The following is a 16,492-nucleotide window of genomic DNA, read 5'->3' as shown; positions in this document are numbered from 1 at the left end:
TTAACCAACTGAGCCCCCCAGGCACCCCACATCTGTCACTGTTTGATGTCTAGCTCCATCAAGACAGGGGCTGGGTCTTTCTTGTTTGCTAATATCCCCTAAGCCAAGCACAGTGCCTGACACAGAGTAGGTGCTCAAAGAATATATTTGAATGGATTAATGAGTGTGAATTAAAAAACTCTAACCCATAACTTACTATTGCATCTGTTTTCTGGGATCGGCACAAATACTAAGTAGATCAGTGAAAATTTATTCATCATTTGGTCTAACTGGCCTCTCTGCCTCTCGTCTTCCATCTTCCTGTAATCTATCCAATAGCCTGCAACCACAGTAACATTAAAAAAAAAGGAGAGAAAGTCTGATTGTGTTCCCCTCCCCATACCTGTTATCTCATTACCTACAGAATATAGTCAAAGCTCCTCAGCCTGGATTCAAGGCTTTGACCCCAATATCCCTTTCCAAACATCTCTGGGTTTATTTATTGTTTATTATATGCCAAGCACTGGGTTAGTCACTGAGGACTTTCCAAACTAGTTGGGAAGACAGGTACATAGATTAACATGATCAGCTCTTCTACAGTCTGTGAGAACACAGTTTCAGACAGCGGATTATAAAATGTTAGGTTTTCGTCCTCTGAACTTGGCTTACAAGTTCAGTCTAGAACTGCATTGTCCAATATAGTGGCTACCAGCCATATTTCGGGTACTCAACTGCCACATGAAGCTGGTGGCTGTCATGCTGGACAGCACAGCACAAGCCATTTCAATCATTCGTGGAAAGGGGGTTACCTATGGTGCTTTATTTTTTTTAAAGATTTATTTGAGAGCGAGCAAGATTGAGAGAATGAGTGGGGGGAGGGGCAGAGGGAGAAGCAGACTCCCTGAGGAGCAGGGAGCCAACCCTAGGACTGGATCCCAGGACCCTGAGATCATGACCTGAGCCAAAGGCAGACGCTTAACGGACTGAGCCACCCAGGCGCCCTCCTATGGTGCTTTAAAGAGAGCAAGGACCATTTCCCATACATGCACTCTGGGGCTAGCTACCAGCTCCCCCACCCAATTCTCCCACTCACACCCCACCCCCCAAACACACAGCTTGGCAGATTTTGAAGTAGTACACAGGCTTCCAATAGAGCTCATGCATGGAGGTAACTTTGTAAACTATTAAGTGATACAGAAACGTGATATAATAGGTTCAGTTCTTGCTTTCATTACAGCTTTACTTCAAGCAAATTCTAGCTCTTTTCTCAAACTTCTCCCATCCTCGGAATTTATGCCAAGGGGTTCTGAAAAGTTACGTTACACCCAGGCAGCATATATAACAGGTAAAAATCCAGACTGTACCTACCTCGAGGCTTTTACAAGCCATCCATCCAGGACCCTATTTCACCACCCGCCTTTTCCTTTCACTTTCCCTAGAAAGGAAGGACACGACGAATTAAGATTTCCAAACAACAAAAGGATTTATTTTGAGGTGTGAGAATAATAGGAAAACTAAGTGATGGGGATTGGACCCTCATCGGGGTCTTCTGGGAAATCGGAAGCACCACCCTCTTCTGCAGCTCGATGCTTCTCCAATTTAGCAATCAATTCTTTCGCTGGATTGAAGACGCCATTGGTCTGCTGGTCGCAGACATAGCAGCGAGGGGTGGTGCGGAAATGCTGCAGTGCACAGCTCTCGCAGAAATAATGCCTGCACTTGGTGACAACTGGATTCTGGAAGGTCTGGCGACAGATGAAACACTTGAATGGTATTTCCTCATCATCGCTTCCCACTTCATAGTTTTCGTCCTCATAGACACCATAGCGACCCTCATCAAGCTCACGTTCGATCTGCCACCCATGCTTGTAATCTGAACGGTCATGGAGGAACTTGCAGCTGTCTCCGAAGCCGCAAAAGCCAGTCTCCTTGTAGTCCTTACAAATGTCGGGCTGGTAATCCCAGCGCACGGTGGCACGTAGATGCTCGGGAGCTCGGATGGGGCCCTTCCTCACCATCCCGGAGGAAGCATTGCCCATAGACGTATCCTTGGGCTTCATGTATTTCTGATAATTATTGATTCCCCGGTAGATCTTGTCATCTTCCTTGCCCCTCAGCTCCTCCTGGATCTTCTGGCTGCGCTCAAAGATGGCTTGTGCGTCACGCTCCTTCTCTGTGTCTAGCTCGTAGACGGCAGTCGCCCCCATATCCTCTGGTCCCACGGGTTTTGCGGAGCGGGTGGACTTGTACACCACGCCAAGACTCTCGGGCTCGTTCTCCTCCTCCTCCTCGCTGCTCAGGTCGCCGTAAGCCGCCTTCTGTTTACCACTGCTACGAGTCTTCTGTATCATCGGATTGTGGATGGCCCGCTTCTTCTCCCGCCGAACCACAGTGCTGCCTTCGTCGCTGCTGCTGTTGCTGTCTCCGGGCTCCTGGTCGCAGACCGGGCGCTTTCTGCGGCCTGCAGCCCCTTTCCGCCCCCCGGGCTTCTTGAAGAGGAAGGTGCACACCTGCTCTGCCGCCTTGCCCGGAGACAGTTGCTCTGCCATTTTGGAGTCCCGAGCTCCGGAAGGCTGCGGCGCGCTCGGCCGCGCGGGGCCTCTTCACGTCACCGCACGTCGCGCGCGCGCTCGCCGGTCGCGGCGAAATGGGCTGCGCGAAGCGGCCGGCGGGAGCGCGAGCGTGCGAGAGTGCGAGCGCGCGCCGCTCCTGAGCCCCGCCGGCCCCCGTCGCTTCCTCCCGAGGCGTGCGGGGCCCCGCCCCGCGGGCAGGCTGCCGCGGAGCCTACTGGGAAGGGGGCCGAGGCCGGGTCACCTTTACCGGGCCGGGCTGGCAGGGGTTTGGCTCCGGCAGCGGCGCTGCGATGTGGTTCGAGATCCTGCCCGGGATCGGCGTCATGGCCGTGTGCTTGGTCATCCCCGGCATAGCGACGGCGCACATCCACAGGTTCAGTAACGGCGGCAAGGTGAGGCGGCCTCTCCGGCGCGACGGCTGACCCGGCGGACTGGCGTTACAGAGCGGGCGGTGGGAGGCCGCTGGGGTCCGGAGCCGCTCTCCCACCCGGGGGACACCGGGGTCGCCCCCCTCCTTTCTTCGTGTTGCGTAAAAGCAGAGGCTTGCGGAACGAAACCCGACGGAAACCACATTCTGCTCTAGCAAGAAGCGGCTAGTTGGTGGGTGAAGAGTGGGCAGGAGGGCGGAGTAGGTTCGGGGGCTGACAAGGTAGATCAGAAGGTGGGCCCAGACTCCTGGGCGTCGCTTTAGTCTTGCCTCCACTCCCTCGGATCGCTGAGCTTTTGATTGTAATTTCTCGCGTCCGCATCTTGGTACCTTCTCGGTTTTTCACCTCCTTACCTTTAACTAGGTTTTTACTTTGACATTTTTTTTTTTTTAGATTTTTTCTTTTAAGATTTTATTTATTTATTTGAGAGAGAGAATGAGATAGAGAGCACGAGAGGGGGGAGGGTCAGAGGGAGAAGCAGACTCCCTGCCGAGCAGGGAGCCCGATGCGGGACTCGATCCCGGGACTCCAGGATCATGACCTGAGCCGAGGGCAGTCGCTTAACCAACTGAGCCACCCAGGCGCCCTACTTTGACATTTTTTATCCCCCACTTTTTTCCCCAAGCCTTTAGGAATTTACCGCAAGATCCTGCTTTTCACATCAGGATTGTAATTTTCCTCTTCTCCTAGCCCTTCACGTTGTCTCTAGGGTACAGGGTATAATGTATTTGCCTTCTGGTTTTGATTGTTCTTCACGTGTGATCTACTGCTATTGTTTCTTCTCTTTAAGACCCCAAAAGGAAACAAGTAGTCCTGTCTTTAAGGGGGGCGTGGGGGAGGTGGGAGGGAAGGAGGAAAGAAAAAAAACAAAAACAAAACATGCTGGTTAAAATAGAAAGTGTAAGAACTCTTGGTTACCATCTTAATTTTGAAGTTTAATGGTCCGATTTGATTTAGGATCTGGTCTTAATTTGGTTTTTGTTTCGGCGATGATTCCATTTTTCTAGAATGTCACTTATGAGTTCTGGTAGCCCTCTATTGGGTCACTCATTTTCTTAAACATTGTGCAATAATGATTTCTTTTAATTGTAGGAAAAAAGGGTTGCCTATTATCCGTATCAGTGGAGTTTGATGCAAAGAGATAGGCGGGTCTCTGGAGTTAATCGTTACTATGTGTCAAAGGTAAGATGGCTTTGCTGCTAGACATCTGTCAGGGTTGAGATGGGTTCTGGCAATGTTTTGTCAGATGTCTTAACGGTGCTAATTAATTTGCATTGTCTTGTCTACTGGTGAGGTTGAGCAGCCTTTCAGAAATTTAATGATCGTTTGTATTTTTTATTCTGTGGATTGTCTGCCTATGTGCTTTGCTTGTTCTGTTTTTGTTTTTTTTTTTAATGGGGGTTCTTTATATATTATGGTTATTAATCATTTGTCTGTTTTATATGTGGCAGATCTTTTTCACCAGTCTGTCTTGTTCACTTTATGATGTCTTTCATCAGATAGTTTTCACTTTTGGTGTTTAGTTTATCATATTTTGTCAGTCAGGATTTGGGGTTTTATGTCTTGCTTACAAATAACTTTCCTACCCAAGATTATAAATATATTTTTAAAATTTCTCCAAATATTGTTTCTTTCTTTTCTTTTTTTTTTTTTTACATTTAGTGCTTTGACACATCTCCAGGTCATTTGGGGGTATAATGTGAAATCACAGGATTTAATTTCACTTTTTTCCAAGAGATAGCCAGTTGTCACAATTATCCATTTATAGAACAGTTCATTTTTTATTTGAAATACCATTCTAGTAAACTAAATTTCCGTATACACGTGGTCCTGTTTCACGAATACACTCTTTTATACTCCATGAGTTTGCCAGTTCCTGCACCCAATACCGTATGTAAAGAATTACTATAATTTTACATATTTGATTGAATCCTGTGGAATTGCTGTCTTTGTAGGTCGGATATAGCCAAGCAGTAGCATTTTCATATGATTAAACCTGTTAGGATGTTTTTAGATCTTGTAGGAGTTCATCTCCATTATTCTTCTAAAAAAATGTAGTTACTTTTTAACATTTTCTCCTTGCTCGTTTATTCTTCACAGTGAACCTAGGTTAATATTAATTTCATTTTATAGATGAGAAAACAGGGTCAGAGTGGTTAAATAACACTGTAAGGACTCAACCTAGGTGATCTGCCTGTCAATATAGTGCTTTTTGAGGATCTAATGAACATGATGATGAGATCAACTCAACTAAAGCAGTATTTCTCAAAGTGTGGTCCAAGAATAACCATCAGAGTCAGCTGGCATATGAAGTAAAATGAAGATTCCTAATTAGAATTTCTACAGGGTGGCTCCTAGGACTAAGCAATTTTCATTTTTTCTCAAGGTGGTTCTGCCCGCAAAAGTAAACAAAATACCTGGACTATGTTATTTTAACACGTGGAAGAAATGTCATCACTGATTAATCTTTTACTCTCTAGTTTCTGAAGTCTTTGGTCATGAACTAAGTAAGAAAGAGTGGGTCTTCTGAATAAACAGTGTCAGGCTTACAGGGCAACAGTTCTGGAGTTGGGGGTCCCTGACCTTGAATTCTGGCTCTGCACTTCCTTACTGACTTAAGCAAGAGACTTTTAAGCTGAGTCTCCATTTGTTCATCTGTAAAAAAAGTAGAATGAGGTTAAGGGTATCTTCCTCATGTTGGCTGTTATTTTTTTTTTTTAACGGTTTTACCTTACTGTCCTTACTCTCTGAAGGATCCACATGGTAACTGGTTTTCGTTCTGATGGGGGGGGCACTTTTCATATAAAGTGATGTTTGCTTCTGTCAGAAAATGAAAACTAGAAATCGTTATAGGTTATTCTTCGTACTTTAGTGATTATAAAATTCAGTTCAATTTATTGGTGCAGTGAGAGAAAGGTGGGATGTGCAGGTACTTTCTTGAGTGACAGAGCATGCCCCTGACGCCGGAATTAGGAGTACCGGCATTCCTCCTGGCGTGTACAGGTGGTGGGTTTTCTGCACATGGAAGCTCTGGGGCAGCCCTGCATGGAGCAAGTCTGTGGGCGCCATTTTCCCACCGGCATTTGCTCACTTTGTGTCTGTGTCACGTTTTGGTAATTCTCAAGCTATTTCAAGCTGCTGCTTGCTATTTGTTCCGGTGATCTGCGATCAGTGCTTACGACTCACGGAGAGCTCAGATGATGGTTTGCATTTTTTAGCACTAAGGCATTTTGAAATTCAGGTGTGCAGGTGGTTCTGTAGACGTACGCGGTCGCGCACTTAACAGACGGCAGTAGCGCCCGAGCACAACCTCTCTGTGCGCCGTTCCGTCAGCTCTCGTCGCCGCGGTGCTCTGCAGCTCGCCGCACGGTACCTCCGAAGGACGCCGCATTTGTACGTTTGTGGCCGCAACGGAATTCTCACACTTGCCTTTTTGTTCTGTTTTTCAGGGTTTGGAGAATATCGATTAAGGAAGCATTTTCCTGATTGATGAAAAATAACTCAGTCATACTCATCTACCCCTTCTAGAAGGTTATGCAGTGTATTAATGTAGTGCATAATAAAAACAACAAAAAAGTAAAATCAAGGGCTTTCTTTGCCTTTTTTTTATAACAGTACTACACAAGGGCGCCTGGGTGGCTCAGTCGGTGAAGCATCTGCCTTCGGCTCAGGTCATGGTCCCAGGGTCCTGGGATCGGGCCCTGCGTCGGGCTCCCGGCTCAGCAGGGGAGCCTGCTTCTCCCTCTGACCCTCTCCCCTCTCATGCTGTTTCTCTCTCTCTCTCAAATAAATAAATAAATAAAATCTTAAAAAAAAAAACAAAACAGTACTACACAAGCTCAAGCAATCTACCCAATGTAGCTTTATCACCTTAAAAAAACAAACTAGGAGGCAACTGAGGCTTAAAATTATAGATAGAATGTACAGCAAGCACGTGCCCTTGTGCCCACTGCCCGACGTGTCACCCATGGTAGTTGTAGTTACTATTGGAATAGATAGGAATATATTAAAAAAGACATCATTCCGGGACGCCTGGGGGGCTCAGTCGGTGAAGCATCTGCCTCTGGCTCAGGTCATGATCCCAGGGTCTTGGGATCGAGTCCCACGTCGGGCTCCCTGCTCAGCGGGGAGTCTGCCTCTCCCTCTGCTTGTGCGCTCTCTCTCACTCTCAAATAAAATCTTAAAAAAAAAGAGACATCATTCCTTTAGAGATTACTAGGAGAATACAGAAAAAGGAGAACTTCCCCCCCCCCCCAGTTCTTTCTGGGTGATAGCTGTTGTGTTAAATTCCAGGTAGAAGGGTGCCTGGGTGGCTCAGTCGGTGAAGCGTCTGCCTTCGGCTCAGGTCATGATCTCAGGGTCCTGGGATCGAGTCCCAGATCGGGCTCCCAGTGCAGCGGGAAGCCTGCTTCTCCCTCTCCCTCTGCTGTTCCCCCTGGTTGTGCTCTCGATCTGTCTGACAAATAAATAATAAAAATAATTTTAAAAGAATTCCAGGTAGAATGCTTTTATTTTTTTAAGTTTTTATTCCTTTTAGTAATCCCTACACCCAACGTGGGGCTCGAACCCACGACCCTGAGGTGAAGAGTCGCATGCTCCTCCGACTGAGGCAGCCAGGCGCCCCCAGGTGGAATGCTTTTATGCACCTTCAACTTGCGTGCGTGCTGCATCTAACACCTAGGATGCCCTGAAGTGTTGATTTTTGTTCATGGAGAGCAGGGCCAGCCATCATTATTTTACTCAAATGAGTATACTGACTGCTTGAAATAAAGAGTTGCGTGTTCACCCCTAAAGGTGGCCCAACAGTACAAAGATCTGAAAAGGTGTGACCTTGAGAGATGGTAATCCCCGGTGTGTGTAGACCAACCCCCCAGGTGACCACAGGCCGTGTGGGTGAGAAAACTAAATTGTTTTTCATCTCCCATCTTTGACCCTTTTAACCTTTGATGTGCTGATGACCTTAATCACCGGCGCTGGGTGCTTTCCATTGAACTCAGGCCGCAGGGCAGGGCCTATGAGAGGAGGGAGGCGGCGGTCACACTTGGAGCATTACCCTCTGCCGTGCCATGCTGTGATGAAAGTGCTGAAGGAGAGCCATGGTCATACGATGACAAACTTCACACAACTCAGGTCTGCACTTGGCTGTGCACAGGCCTCACTTGGTTGACGGTCACGAGAACTAGCTCGGGGAAGGGAGAGGACAGGCGTACAGACAGGGCTGTGGATGACTGGTCTACCGCCGAGTCTGTGGAGTCTTAGGTCTGTCACCTGTCTACTGTGCCTCTAGGCAGGGGTCATCCGCTAAGCGTATCTCCTTAGACGGATTCAGGCCTGTCTAGTGAAGGGCCACAACATGACAGGTAGCGATCAGTTGTCAGGCTCAGAATTGGGGTCTGAACCCTTCACCTCCCTTTCCTGTGGCACCTGCTATAAAATTTAGCAGCCTTATTATACTCCGCTGCAGCGAGTGAACCAGATGAAAACACCAGTTAGAAGATTATAGTGGTGGTTTGTAGCCTGCATTTCTCTGGATTTTTTGCAAGTGCAATCGGCCAGAAGCGTTTTCTTACAGCAGCTCTGACAGAGGTGGTCTGGCCACGGACCCCCCTCCCCCCCACCCCTGATCCATAGGTCGCTTGCTCTTAAGATTGAAATGATGTGGGGCGCCTGGGTGGCCCAGTCGGCTGAGCCTCCAACTCTTGATTGCGGCTCAGGTCCTGATCTCAGGGACTTGGGAACGAGCCCCGCATCGGGCTCCGCGCTCAGTGGGAAGTCTGCTGGAGATTCTCTCTCCCTCTCTCACTGCCCCCCACCTCCAATAAATATATCTTTGGGGAAACAAAGATTGAAGTGATGCTTGGGGAACAATGCCATTCACTTGGTTTTATTCACCACCTTTAATTTTTTATTTTTTTTTAAAGATTTTATTTACTTATTTGACAGAGAGAGACACAGCGAGAGAGGGAACACAAGCAGGGGGAGTGGGAGAGGGAGAAGCATGCTTCCCGCCGAGCAGGGAGCCCCATGCGGCACTACCTTTAATTTTTTATTTTTATTTTATTTTTTTTTAAGATTTTATTTATTTATTTGACAGAGAGAACAAGCAGGTGGAGGGGCAGAGGGAGAGCGAGAAGCAGACTCCCCGCAGAGCAGGGAGCCCGATGTGGGGCTCGATCCCAGGACCCTGGGATCATGACCTGAGCCGAAGGCTGACGCTTAACGACTGAGCCACCCAGGCGCCCCTACCTTTAATTTTTTAAATACTGTGTTCACATAGCTCAAACATCTAACAATATAAGGTATTGAGTGAAAAGACTTGCTCTAATCCCCTGCCCGGCACCTCCCCATTGTCACACCACCCGAAGGGGCTCTTTGTGTTTGTCTGAACACAAACACATGTTCTGTCTTCCCTAAAGGTAACATGTGATACAGTTTATGTCACTTGTTTGCAAGAATGGTTCTCGTTTGGAATGACATCTACCAGGCTGCTGTCGTTATTTCTAGGGTCCAGTGAAATAGTCAATAGGAAGAGACTTTGAAAAAGGTTAGAGGGGGGCGCCTGGGTGGCTCCGTCGGTTAAGCGTCCGCCTTCAGCTCAGGTCATGATCCCGGGGTCCTGAGGCCGGCTTCTCCCTCTCCCTCTCCCGCTGCTTGTGCTCTCTCTCTCTCTCAAACAAACAAACAAACAAATAAATCTAAAAAAAAAAAAAAGCTACACGCCAGGCACTGTGCCTCAGATTTGAGTAAGACCCAGCCTTGCCCTTCTGGAGCTCGCAGTAGGGGTGAAACAGTTAAGGACGGCTTGGGGTGAGGACTGCTAGGAACAGAAGTTTGCGGAAGGTGCGGGGAGCAAGAGGGCGGGGCTTGACTCAGTCTTCAGTCCGGGCGGAGGGGGGGGGCGGAAGGGGTGGAGCGGGAAGGGAAAAGGCTTTAGGGTAAGCTCCCAGGTGATGCCCACACCAAGCCGAGTCGCGAAGGTTGGGTAGGGTTTAGGAGCTCAACCCCCGAGGGGGGGACCCCGCACGCAGAGAAAACGGCCCGGCTGGGGCCACAGCCTAGCAGGGCTGTGCAGGAGAGCCCTACGAGCAGGGGTGCAGAACTAGAGCAAGGGGGGAGGCGGGAAGGAGCGGGGAAGCGTGACTGGAGAGGCCGGCGGGGCCCAGAACCCGAAGGGCCCGGTCCATCTCCGTCGGGGCGCTGGACTCCCTCCTGGGGCCGCTGCGAGCCTCCGCAGGGCAGGAAGCGGGAGTTCGACGGCGACAGGCATACCCCTGCCCGGCGGCTCTGCGGAGGACCGACCCAAGCGGGGTCCCCCAGCCAGGGCGACGCTCGCAAAGTTTAGCAGGTTTTCATGCGGTGCTACTGCCACCTAGTGGGTAGAGGCCCGCAATGCTTCTCAACGTCCTCTGATGCCCAGGACCGTTTGTTTCGGGAAGAGCTGATGTGTGATGCGGGGACTCACGAGTGCCGGGAGGACCAGCGCCTCAGGCGGCCCCGCCACCTGTCGGCGGTGCGACCTTAGGCAAGTCGCTGCACTGCTCTGAGCCCCAGGTCCCCCGTCTCTCCAGTGAGGCTAGTGTGCGCCCTGCACGCGGCCCTGGGTAGCGGAGGAAGGCATGTGCGGGAGTCGGCTTGTAACTACAGCCCTGTGCATGTGGGAGGGATCGTTGCTGGCACCGTAAGCACCCCCTGAGTAGCCGTCCAGTCCGCTCCTCGGGCCCCAAAGGGCACTTGGCCAAGTGCGATGTCGGGGGACCGTCAGGCCCAGCGCCTGACCGAGTGCAGCGGCCCGGGGTTCCCTCTTAGAATGAATGGTCACAACGGAGGTATTCCCAGAGCACCGCCATCCAAGACGACAGAAAAGACGCAGCTCAGTGGTGGCTCTGAAGGCATTTTCCGAGAGCGGAGAGCAGAATTCGGCTTAATGCCACTGTGAGAGCCTGGGCCCGCCCTGCCCGGCCAGGCAGCTTCAACTCGCTCCCCTGTACGGCACTGAAGCCGGCCGTCCTCAACAGGAAGCTTCTGGATGAGGGCAGGGGTGCGGCCTGAGAGCTGGGCATCACTTGCTTTGCTTTGCTTTTTTTAAGATTTTTTATTTATTTGACAGAGAGAGAGAGCACAAGCAGGGGGAACGGGAGAGGGAGAAGCAGGCTCCTGGCTGAGCAGGGAGCCCGATATGGGGCTCGATCCCAGGACCCTGAGATCATGACCTGAGCCGAAGGCAGATGCTTAACGACTGAGCCACCCAGGCGCCCCCATCACTTGCTTTTCAAGATTTCCTCTCACCCTGATACTTTCGTGACCTGAGAACACAAATTATTCTACTGTACTTCTGTGAGACACGAGACACATGGAAGAGGTACAGAGTTTTTTCCTCCAGGTATGTCCATGCGGACTTCAGATACCCAGAGCCTGGCATTGTGTGCTTGTGCGTGTGTGTGCTTGTGTAACGCTCCTCTCCTCCCCCCTAACTCAGCCACCCCCCCCTGCCCAAAGAGTGCATCTCTGAGGTTTGCATACACTGGAGCATTCTTTCAGGGCATGCTCTTCCCTTGCCTTTTTTTTTTTTTTTTTTAATTTTATTTCTTTATTTGAGAGAGAGGGAGAATGGGAGAGAGCATGAGCAGGGCAGAGGGAGAAGCAGACTCCCCGCTGAGCAGGGAGCCCGATGCGGGGCTCGATCCCAGGACCCTGGGATCATGACCTGAGTGAAGGCAGACGCTTCACCGACTCAGTCACCCAGGCGCCCCTTCCTTTGCTTTTGAGACAAAGCTGAAACACGCCCTACAGCATACTGAGCCGGGGTTCACAATGTTCTTACAGCCTTTACATTTTGGTGCATTGTCGATGAAAGACAGGACAAGGAAATTCCTGTAAAGGATAAATCCAATGCCATGTTTGCGTACTCTTTCACTGTTGAGGGTTTCTCCGGCGGATTTGTGTGCCCTCTGTGTCTGATGCTGTTGCTGTAATATGCATCGCCACCCCGGAAGGCTCTTGTGCAATGAAGAGCCAAATCACTGCTTGTGGGATTCCCACAAATCTTGACTCAGGATTGGCGACCTAATTGTTCTTTTCAGGGCATCACATGAGAAAATGGCCTAGCAGGTCTTGTGTAAGCCCACAGAACTGTCGCTTTATTAGTTGGAACACATTTTTAAAAAGACTTTATCATTTATGTGTCAGAGAGAGAGAGAGCACAAGCAGGGGGAGCGGCAGGCAGAGGGAGAAGCAGGCTTCCCGCGGAGCAGGGAGCCCGATGCGGGGCTCGATCCCAGGACCCTGGGACCATGACCTGAGCCGAAGGCAGACGCTTAACGACTGAGCCACCCAGGCGCCCCATTGGAACACATTTTGTGTCCTCTGTTGTCTTGTTTCTTGGCAGATGTTCCTCAGTTCCAGAAACCGTGAAGAAACCAGTTATTACCTGTGGGCCAGAGAGTGGTCAGGTAATAAAGTTTACAAACAAACATGCAATTTCAATGAAGACCCCAAAGAATTGTAATTCCAAAGACAAGAGAAAAAGGGGAAGACAGTGGAAACACTGAGCATTAGGGCCCCAAGAAAACAAAAATCTCTCCCGTGTATCTTAGAGTTTCTTTGGTACACTTGGCCCGCCCCCTGCCTGTGTACCACCTCCGCGTGGCTCCGGAATGTCTCTTTCACTGCACAGAGATTTTTCCTTCTGGGCCTAATACCCTTGGTTTCTGGAGACCAGAAAACAGGGTGGCCCCCAGAAGCCCCCTCTCCTCTCTTACCTGTAAGAGACCCGACTTGGGGGTGGGGTGGCTCAGGTCTCCGCGAGCAACCCTGGCGTTTGGGCCCGGGGCCTGGAAGAGCGGCCCACCCTGCTTATGCCTGCGGCCCAGAAGCAGGGCCGCCCTGGCAGAAGTGTGGCTTCCCAGGAGCAGCTCCGCCCCAGTGCTTTGGTGCCGAGCGAGGCACTGTTCGACCAGGCACTCGTGCCGGACCTGAGTGCTCAGGGACGGCTGGAACGTTCTCAGAGGTCTTCGGGACAGCACGACTCTCGGGACCCGCCCACCTGGGGTGGACCAGCATAGCGCTCGGGGTCCCTGGCCTTTAGTGCTGGAGGCTGGGCCGCAGCCTGGGGAAGGCCCGGGCTCCCACCTCCTCGTGCCCCTTCCTGGGACAGTCTGGCGGCCTCGTAGACCGGGAGCGCGGGCCTACAGCGCTCCTGGCTTAGATGCTGCCCAAACCCAGCTCGCCTTGCTGGTTCTCTTTCCATGTGGGCGTGCCGTAGCTTGCCAACCAGACTCAGCGCACCGAGCGAGGCTGGGGGCCGGGTCCTGCCTCCACCCTCGCTCGCCCACAGTGCCCGCCACCCGTGCCTGTCGCGGGGCCGTAAAAGCCCCGTGCCGGCGGCCTGGTTCACCTGACCGGACGCTGTCGGCCCGTGGCCAGGGCTCCGTGGCGGAGTGCTGACCGCCTTGCCAGGCACGGGTAGGGAGGAGGGCGGGGTAAGGAGAGAAACCAGGTGGGCAGGAGCGCGGGAGGGCGCAGAGACTGGGAGGCAGTGAAAATGCCCGTCCCGCCCGCCCTGCGCGCCGGTCTCGGTGGAAGTGGACGCAAAGCACGTTGCGGGCGGCGAAGGCCCCTCGGCATGGTCTGGAAGGGCCCGGGGCCCGCTGTGGCCGCACGTCTTTGCGCCCGGGCTCCCCGTGCTCTCAGGTGAACAGAGGCGCATCACTGGACCACAGGCCGGTGTCCGAGCCGGGACCGCGGGCCCGGGGGGCTCCGAGGAGGCCGGACGCCCTGTGTGAGGAGAGGCTCATGGTGGGGGGGGGGGCAGCAAGGTGGGGACTTGAGCTTGGGGCTTCCTGGCCTGCTGCATCTACTTCTTCCTGGGGAACGAGGGGCTGCGCTGGGCTCCTCCTCCACCCTCCCACCTGCGCCTCTCTTCTCCCCTCCGCCCCCGGGCCGCACTCCCCTGCTTCGGGGAGAGCAAAAGCATCCGAGTAGGGCGCAGTTTGGAAGAACCCGTCCTCAGCACTGCCTGTGTTCAAAGGGCGCTCAATCGGGAGAGCCCAGGGCCAGAATCTGTGGCTTGGGGAAGAGGCTTGGCTGGGGGCTGGGGGCTGGGGGTTGGGAGGTAGGGATGGGAGGGGGTGAAGTTCTGGCCGCGGAGTTTAAGCTCCTGATTCAAAGAGGCGCCTTCTCGCCTGGCTTCCCCCATGAACGCATCTTGCCTACAAGGAGTTTCTTGTCACTTGCCTGCACGTCCTTCTCCTCTGGGCCCTTAAGAATCCCAGTGCTCGCCTGTGAAACCCTTTGGGGTCAGAGGCTGAGTAAGCCACACTACTCCCGTCCAGCCCCAGCCCCAGCCCCCACGTCACGGCGCCAGCAGGCTCGGTGCGCAGGCCGTGGGTGGCGCCTTCCCAGCAGCGAGCTCAGCATTTCGTCCTGGATCAGGAGGACGCTTAGCAAATCACTCTCCTTTCTTCACTGGGATCGGGACTGATTGTCGTAGGATGAGAAGCCAAGCACTTTGTACACAAAGCACGGTGGTCAACAGCAGGGGTTGTGAGACGGAGGGATTTCACGGATTAATCAAATTAATAAAATAAAACTGGGTCTTAACACAGGGCCAACAACTTTTTAAAAAAGATTTTATTTACTTATTTGACAGAGAAAGAGAGAGCACAAGCTGGGGGAGCTGCAGAGGCAGAGGGAGAGCAGGGAGCCTGACAACGACCACGCAGGGCTCGATCCCAGGGCCCCAGGATTATACCCTGAGCCCGAGGCAGGCGCTTAACCGACTGAACCACCCAGGCGCCCCAGGGCCCACAACTTTTGATTTCACCATTTAGAACACTTTATACTACTACTACTACTAGAAAAATGATCTGACCATTGTAAAGACAGCTGTGATGCTGTTCTCAGTCTTCACACGAATCGTCTGATCCGATCCTCCTACGAACCCCTATTCCACAGGCACTGTGATCCCCACTGTGTAGACAAGGAAACTAAGAAATGTGAAGTACACTGTTCCTGGGCCTAGGCTGATAACCATTATGTTGGAAGCTCATCCTTGATTCACAAAAGACATCTCTGAAAACAGTCAAGCCACAAGGGAGGTCCGAACCTCACAATGTGGGCCTGGAGAAGTAAGAAGTTCCATCGTGAGGCCAGTGGCCTTGGGTTTAACACCCTTGGTGCCTCAGTGGGTTCCCCTGTACCCCAAGTACTGCCGGCCTCCAGGCTGCCGGGAGGAGGGGAGCTCACACACACGCAGCCCTGCCGGGAGGAGGGGAGCTCACACACACGCAGCCCTGCACACGGCCGGCTGCCGGGAGGAGGGGAGCTCACACACACAGCCCTGCACACGGTGGCCAGCACAGAGAAGGGATTCCTGTGGCCTGCCATGCGTGCTCCTCCTGGCACAGCCCTGCGGCGCCCCCCTTCCCCCCGCCCCCCGGCTGGGAAGAAGCCACCAACACCACAGGGTGGAGGTCACACCGTTGCTGGAACTGACTGACAGAAGCCGGCGGACACTCAGGGCTTTGCTTCCCATTGGTGGGAATGGGTGTTGCCCTGGAAGCACGTGTAAACATTCTGCCTGGCGGCGTGGGGCGGGGCGGCCGGGAGTCTGAGGCCCATACTGTTCCAAACAAGGATCCGCTCACTCAGGTGCCCGGGGTGGGGGTGCGGGTGGGGGTGGGGGGGTGTTTGTGAAGGGGGGGCGCCGCAAAGAGGCCTCGCGCAGTCGTCACCCCCCCCCCGCTTGACCACACCCCCGGCCCTTCCCACCCGCGCCGCGCATCTGGCCTCTCTAGGAAGGGGAGCCAAAGCACTAGGACAGGCCAGTCCGAGGGACGCTTACGAAGGATTTGTGCCCATGGACGAGCGAGGGCGCAATGTGAGCTGCTTGCCGAGCCCCGCTCCCCTTTCCTTCTCCTGCCGGAATACAGGGCTCCCAGGGAAGGTCTTAAGGAGGTCCTTCCACGGATGAGACCCCTGCCTCTTCTGCCTGGTTTTTTGTTTTGTTTTTATTTATTTATTCATTTGAGACACAGAGATACAGAGAGAGAGAGAGCATGAGCAGGGGGGGAGACAGAGGGAGAGGGAGAAGCAGGTTCCCCGCCGAGCCAGGAGCCCGAGGTGGGGCTCGATCCCAGGACCCTGGAATCATGACCTGAGCCGAAGGCAGACGCTTAAAGGCTGAGCCACCCAGGTGCCCCTCTTTCTTTCTTTTTTTTTTTTTTAAAGATTCTATTTATTTGACAGAGAGAGACACAGTGAGAGAGGGAACACAAGCAGGGGGAGTGGGAGAGGGAGAAGCAGGCTTCCCGCGGAGCGGGGAGCCCGATGCGGGGCTCGATCCCAGGACCCTGGGAGCATGACCTGAGCCGAAGGCAGACGCTCAACAACTGAGCCACCCAGGTGCCCCTCTTTTTTTTTTTTTTAAGATTCTATTTATTTGACAGAGAGAGACACAGCGAGAAAGGGAACACAAGCAGGGGGAGTGGGAGAGGGAGAAGCAGGCTCCCCGCC

The 16,492-nt window shown here is 52.5% G+C and overlaps 3 protein-coding genes across 3 annotated transcripts in view; 2 read left to right on the top strand and 1 right to left on the bottom strand.

Annotated features, from left to right (window-relative positions):
• Positions 1–1,443: 1,443 nt before the first annotated feature.
• RNF113A (ring finger protein 113A) lies at positions 1,444–2,595 on the bottom strand. The gene has a single exon (XM_006741540.3). It carries the CDS (start codon positions 2,526–2,528, stop codon positions 1,494–1,496), a length of 1,035 nt encoding a protein of 344 aa, XP_006741603.1. The 5' UTR covers positions 2,529–2,595; the 3' UTR covers positions 1,444–1,493.
• A 133-nt stretch (positions 2,596–2,728) lies between these two features.
• Positions 2,729–6,566, top strand: NDUFA1 (NADH:ubiquinone oxidoreductase subunit A1). Its single transcript, XM_081808320.1, has 3 exons — positions 2,729–2,944; positions 4,073–4,162; positions 6,430–6,566. The coding sequence occupies exons 1-3, from the start codon at positions 2,843–2,845 to the stop codon at positions 6,448–6,450; spliced, it is 213 nt and encodes a 70-aa protein (XP_081664446.1). The 5' UTR covers positions 2,729–2,842; the 3' UTR covers positions 6,451–6,566.
• A 4,158-nt stretch (positions 6,567–10,724) lies between these two features.
• The window catches only part of AKAP14 (A-kinase anchoring protein 14), a 25,066-nt gene continuing 19,298 nt past the window's right edge, over positions 10,725–16,492 (top strand). The window contains exon 1 of the mRNA XM_081809309.1: positions 10,725–10,912. Coding sequence (XP_081665435.1) covers positions 10,725–10,912 — 188 coding nt within the window. The remainder of the gene's footprint in view (positions 10,913–16,492) is intronic.

Source organism: Leptonychotes weddellii, chromosome X (genome assembly GCF_054177405.1).
Source record: "Leptonychotes weddellii isolate Sample4059 chromosome X, ASM5417740v2, whole genome shotgun sequence".
In the NCBI taxonomy this organism is placed as follows: domain Eukaryota; kingdom Metazoa; phylum Chordata; class Mammalia; order Carnivora; family Phocidae; genus Leptonychotes; species Leptonychotes weddellii.
Note: the sequence above shows the minus strand (reverse complement) of the source record. Positions and strands in the feature narration are given on the sequence as shown.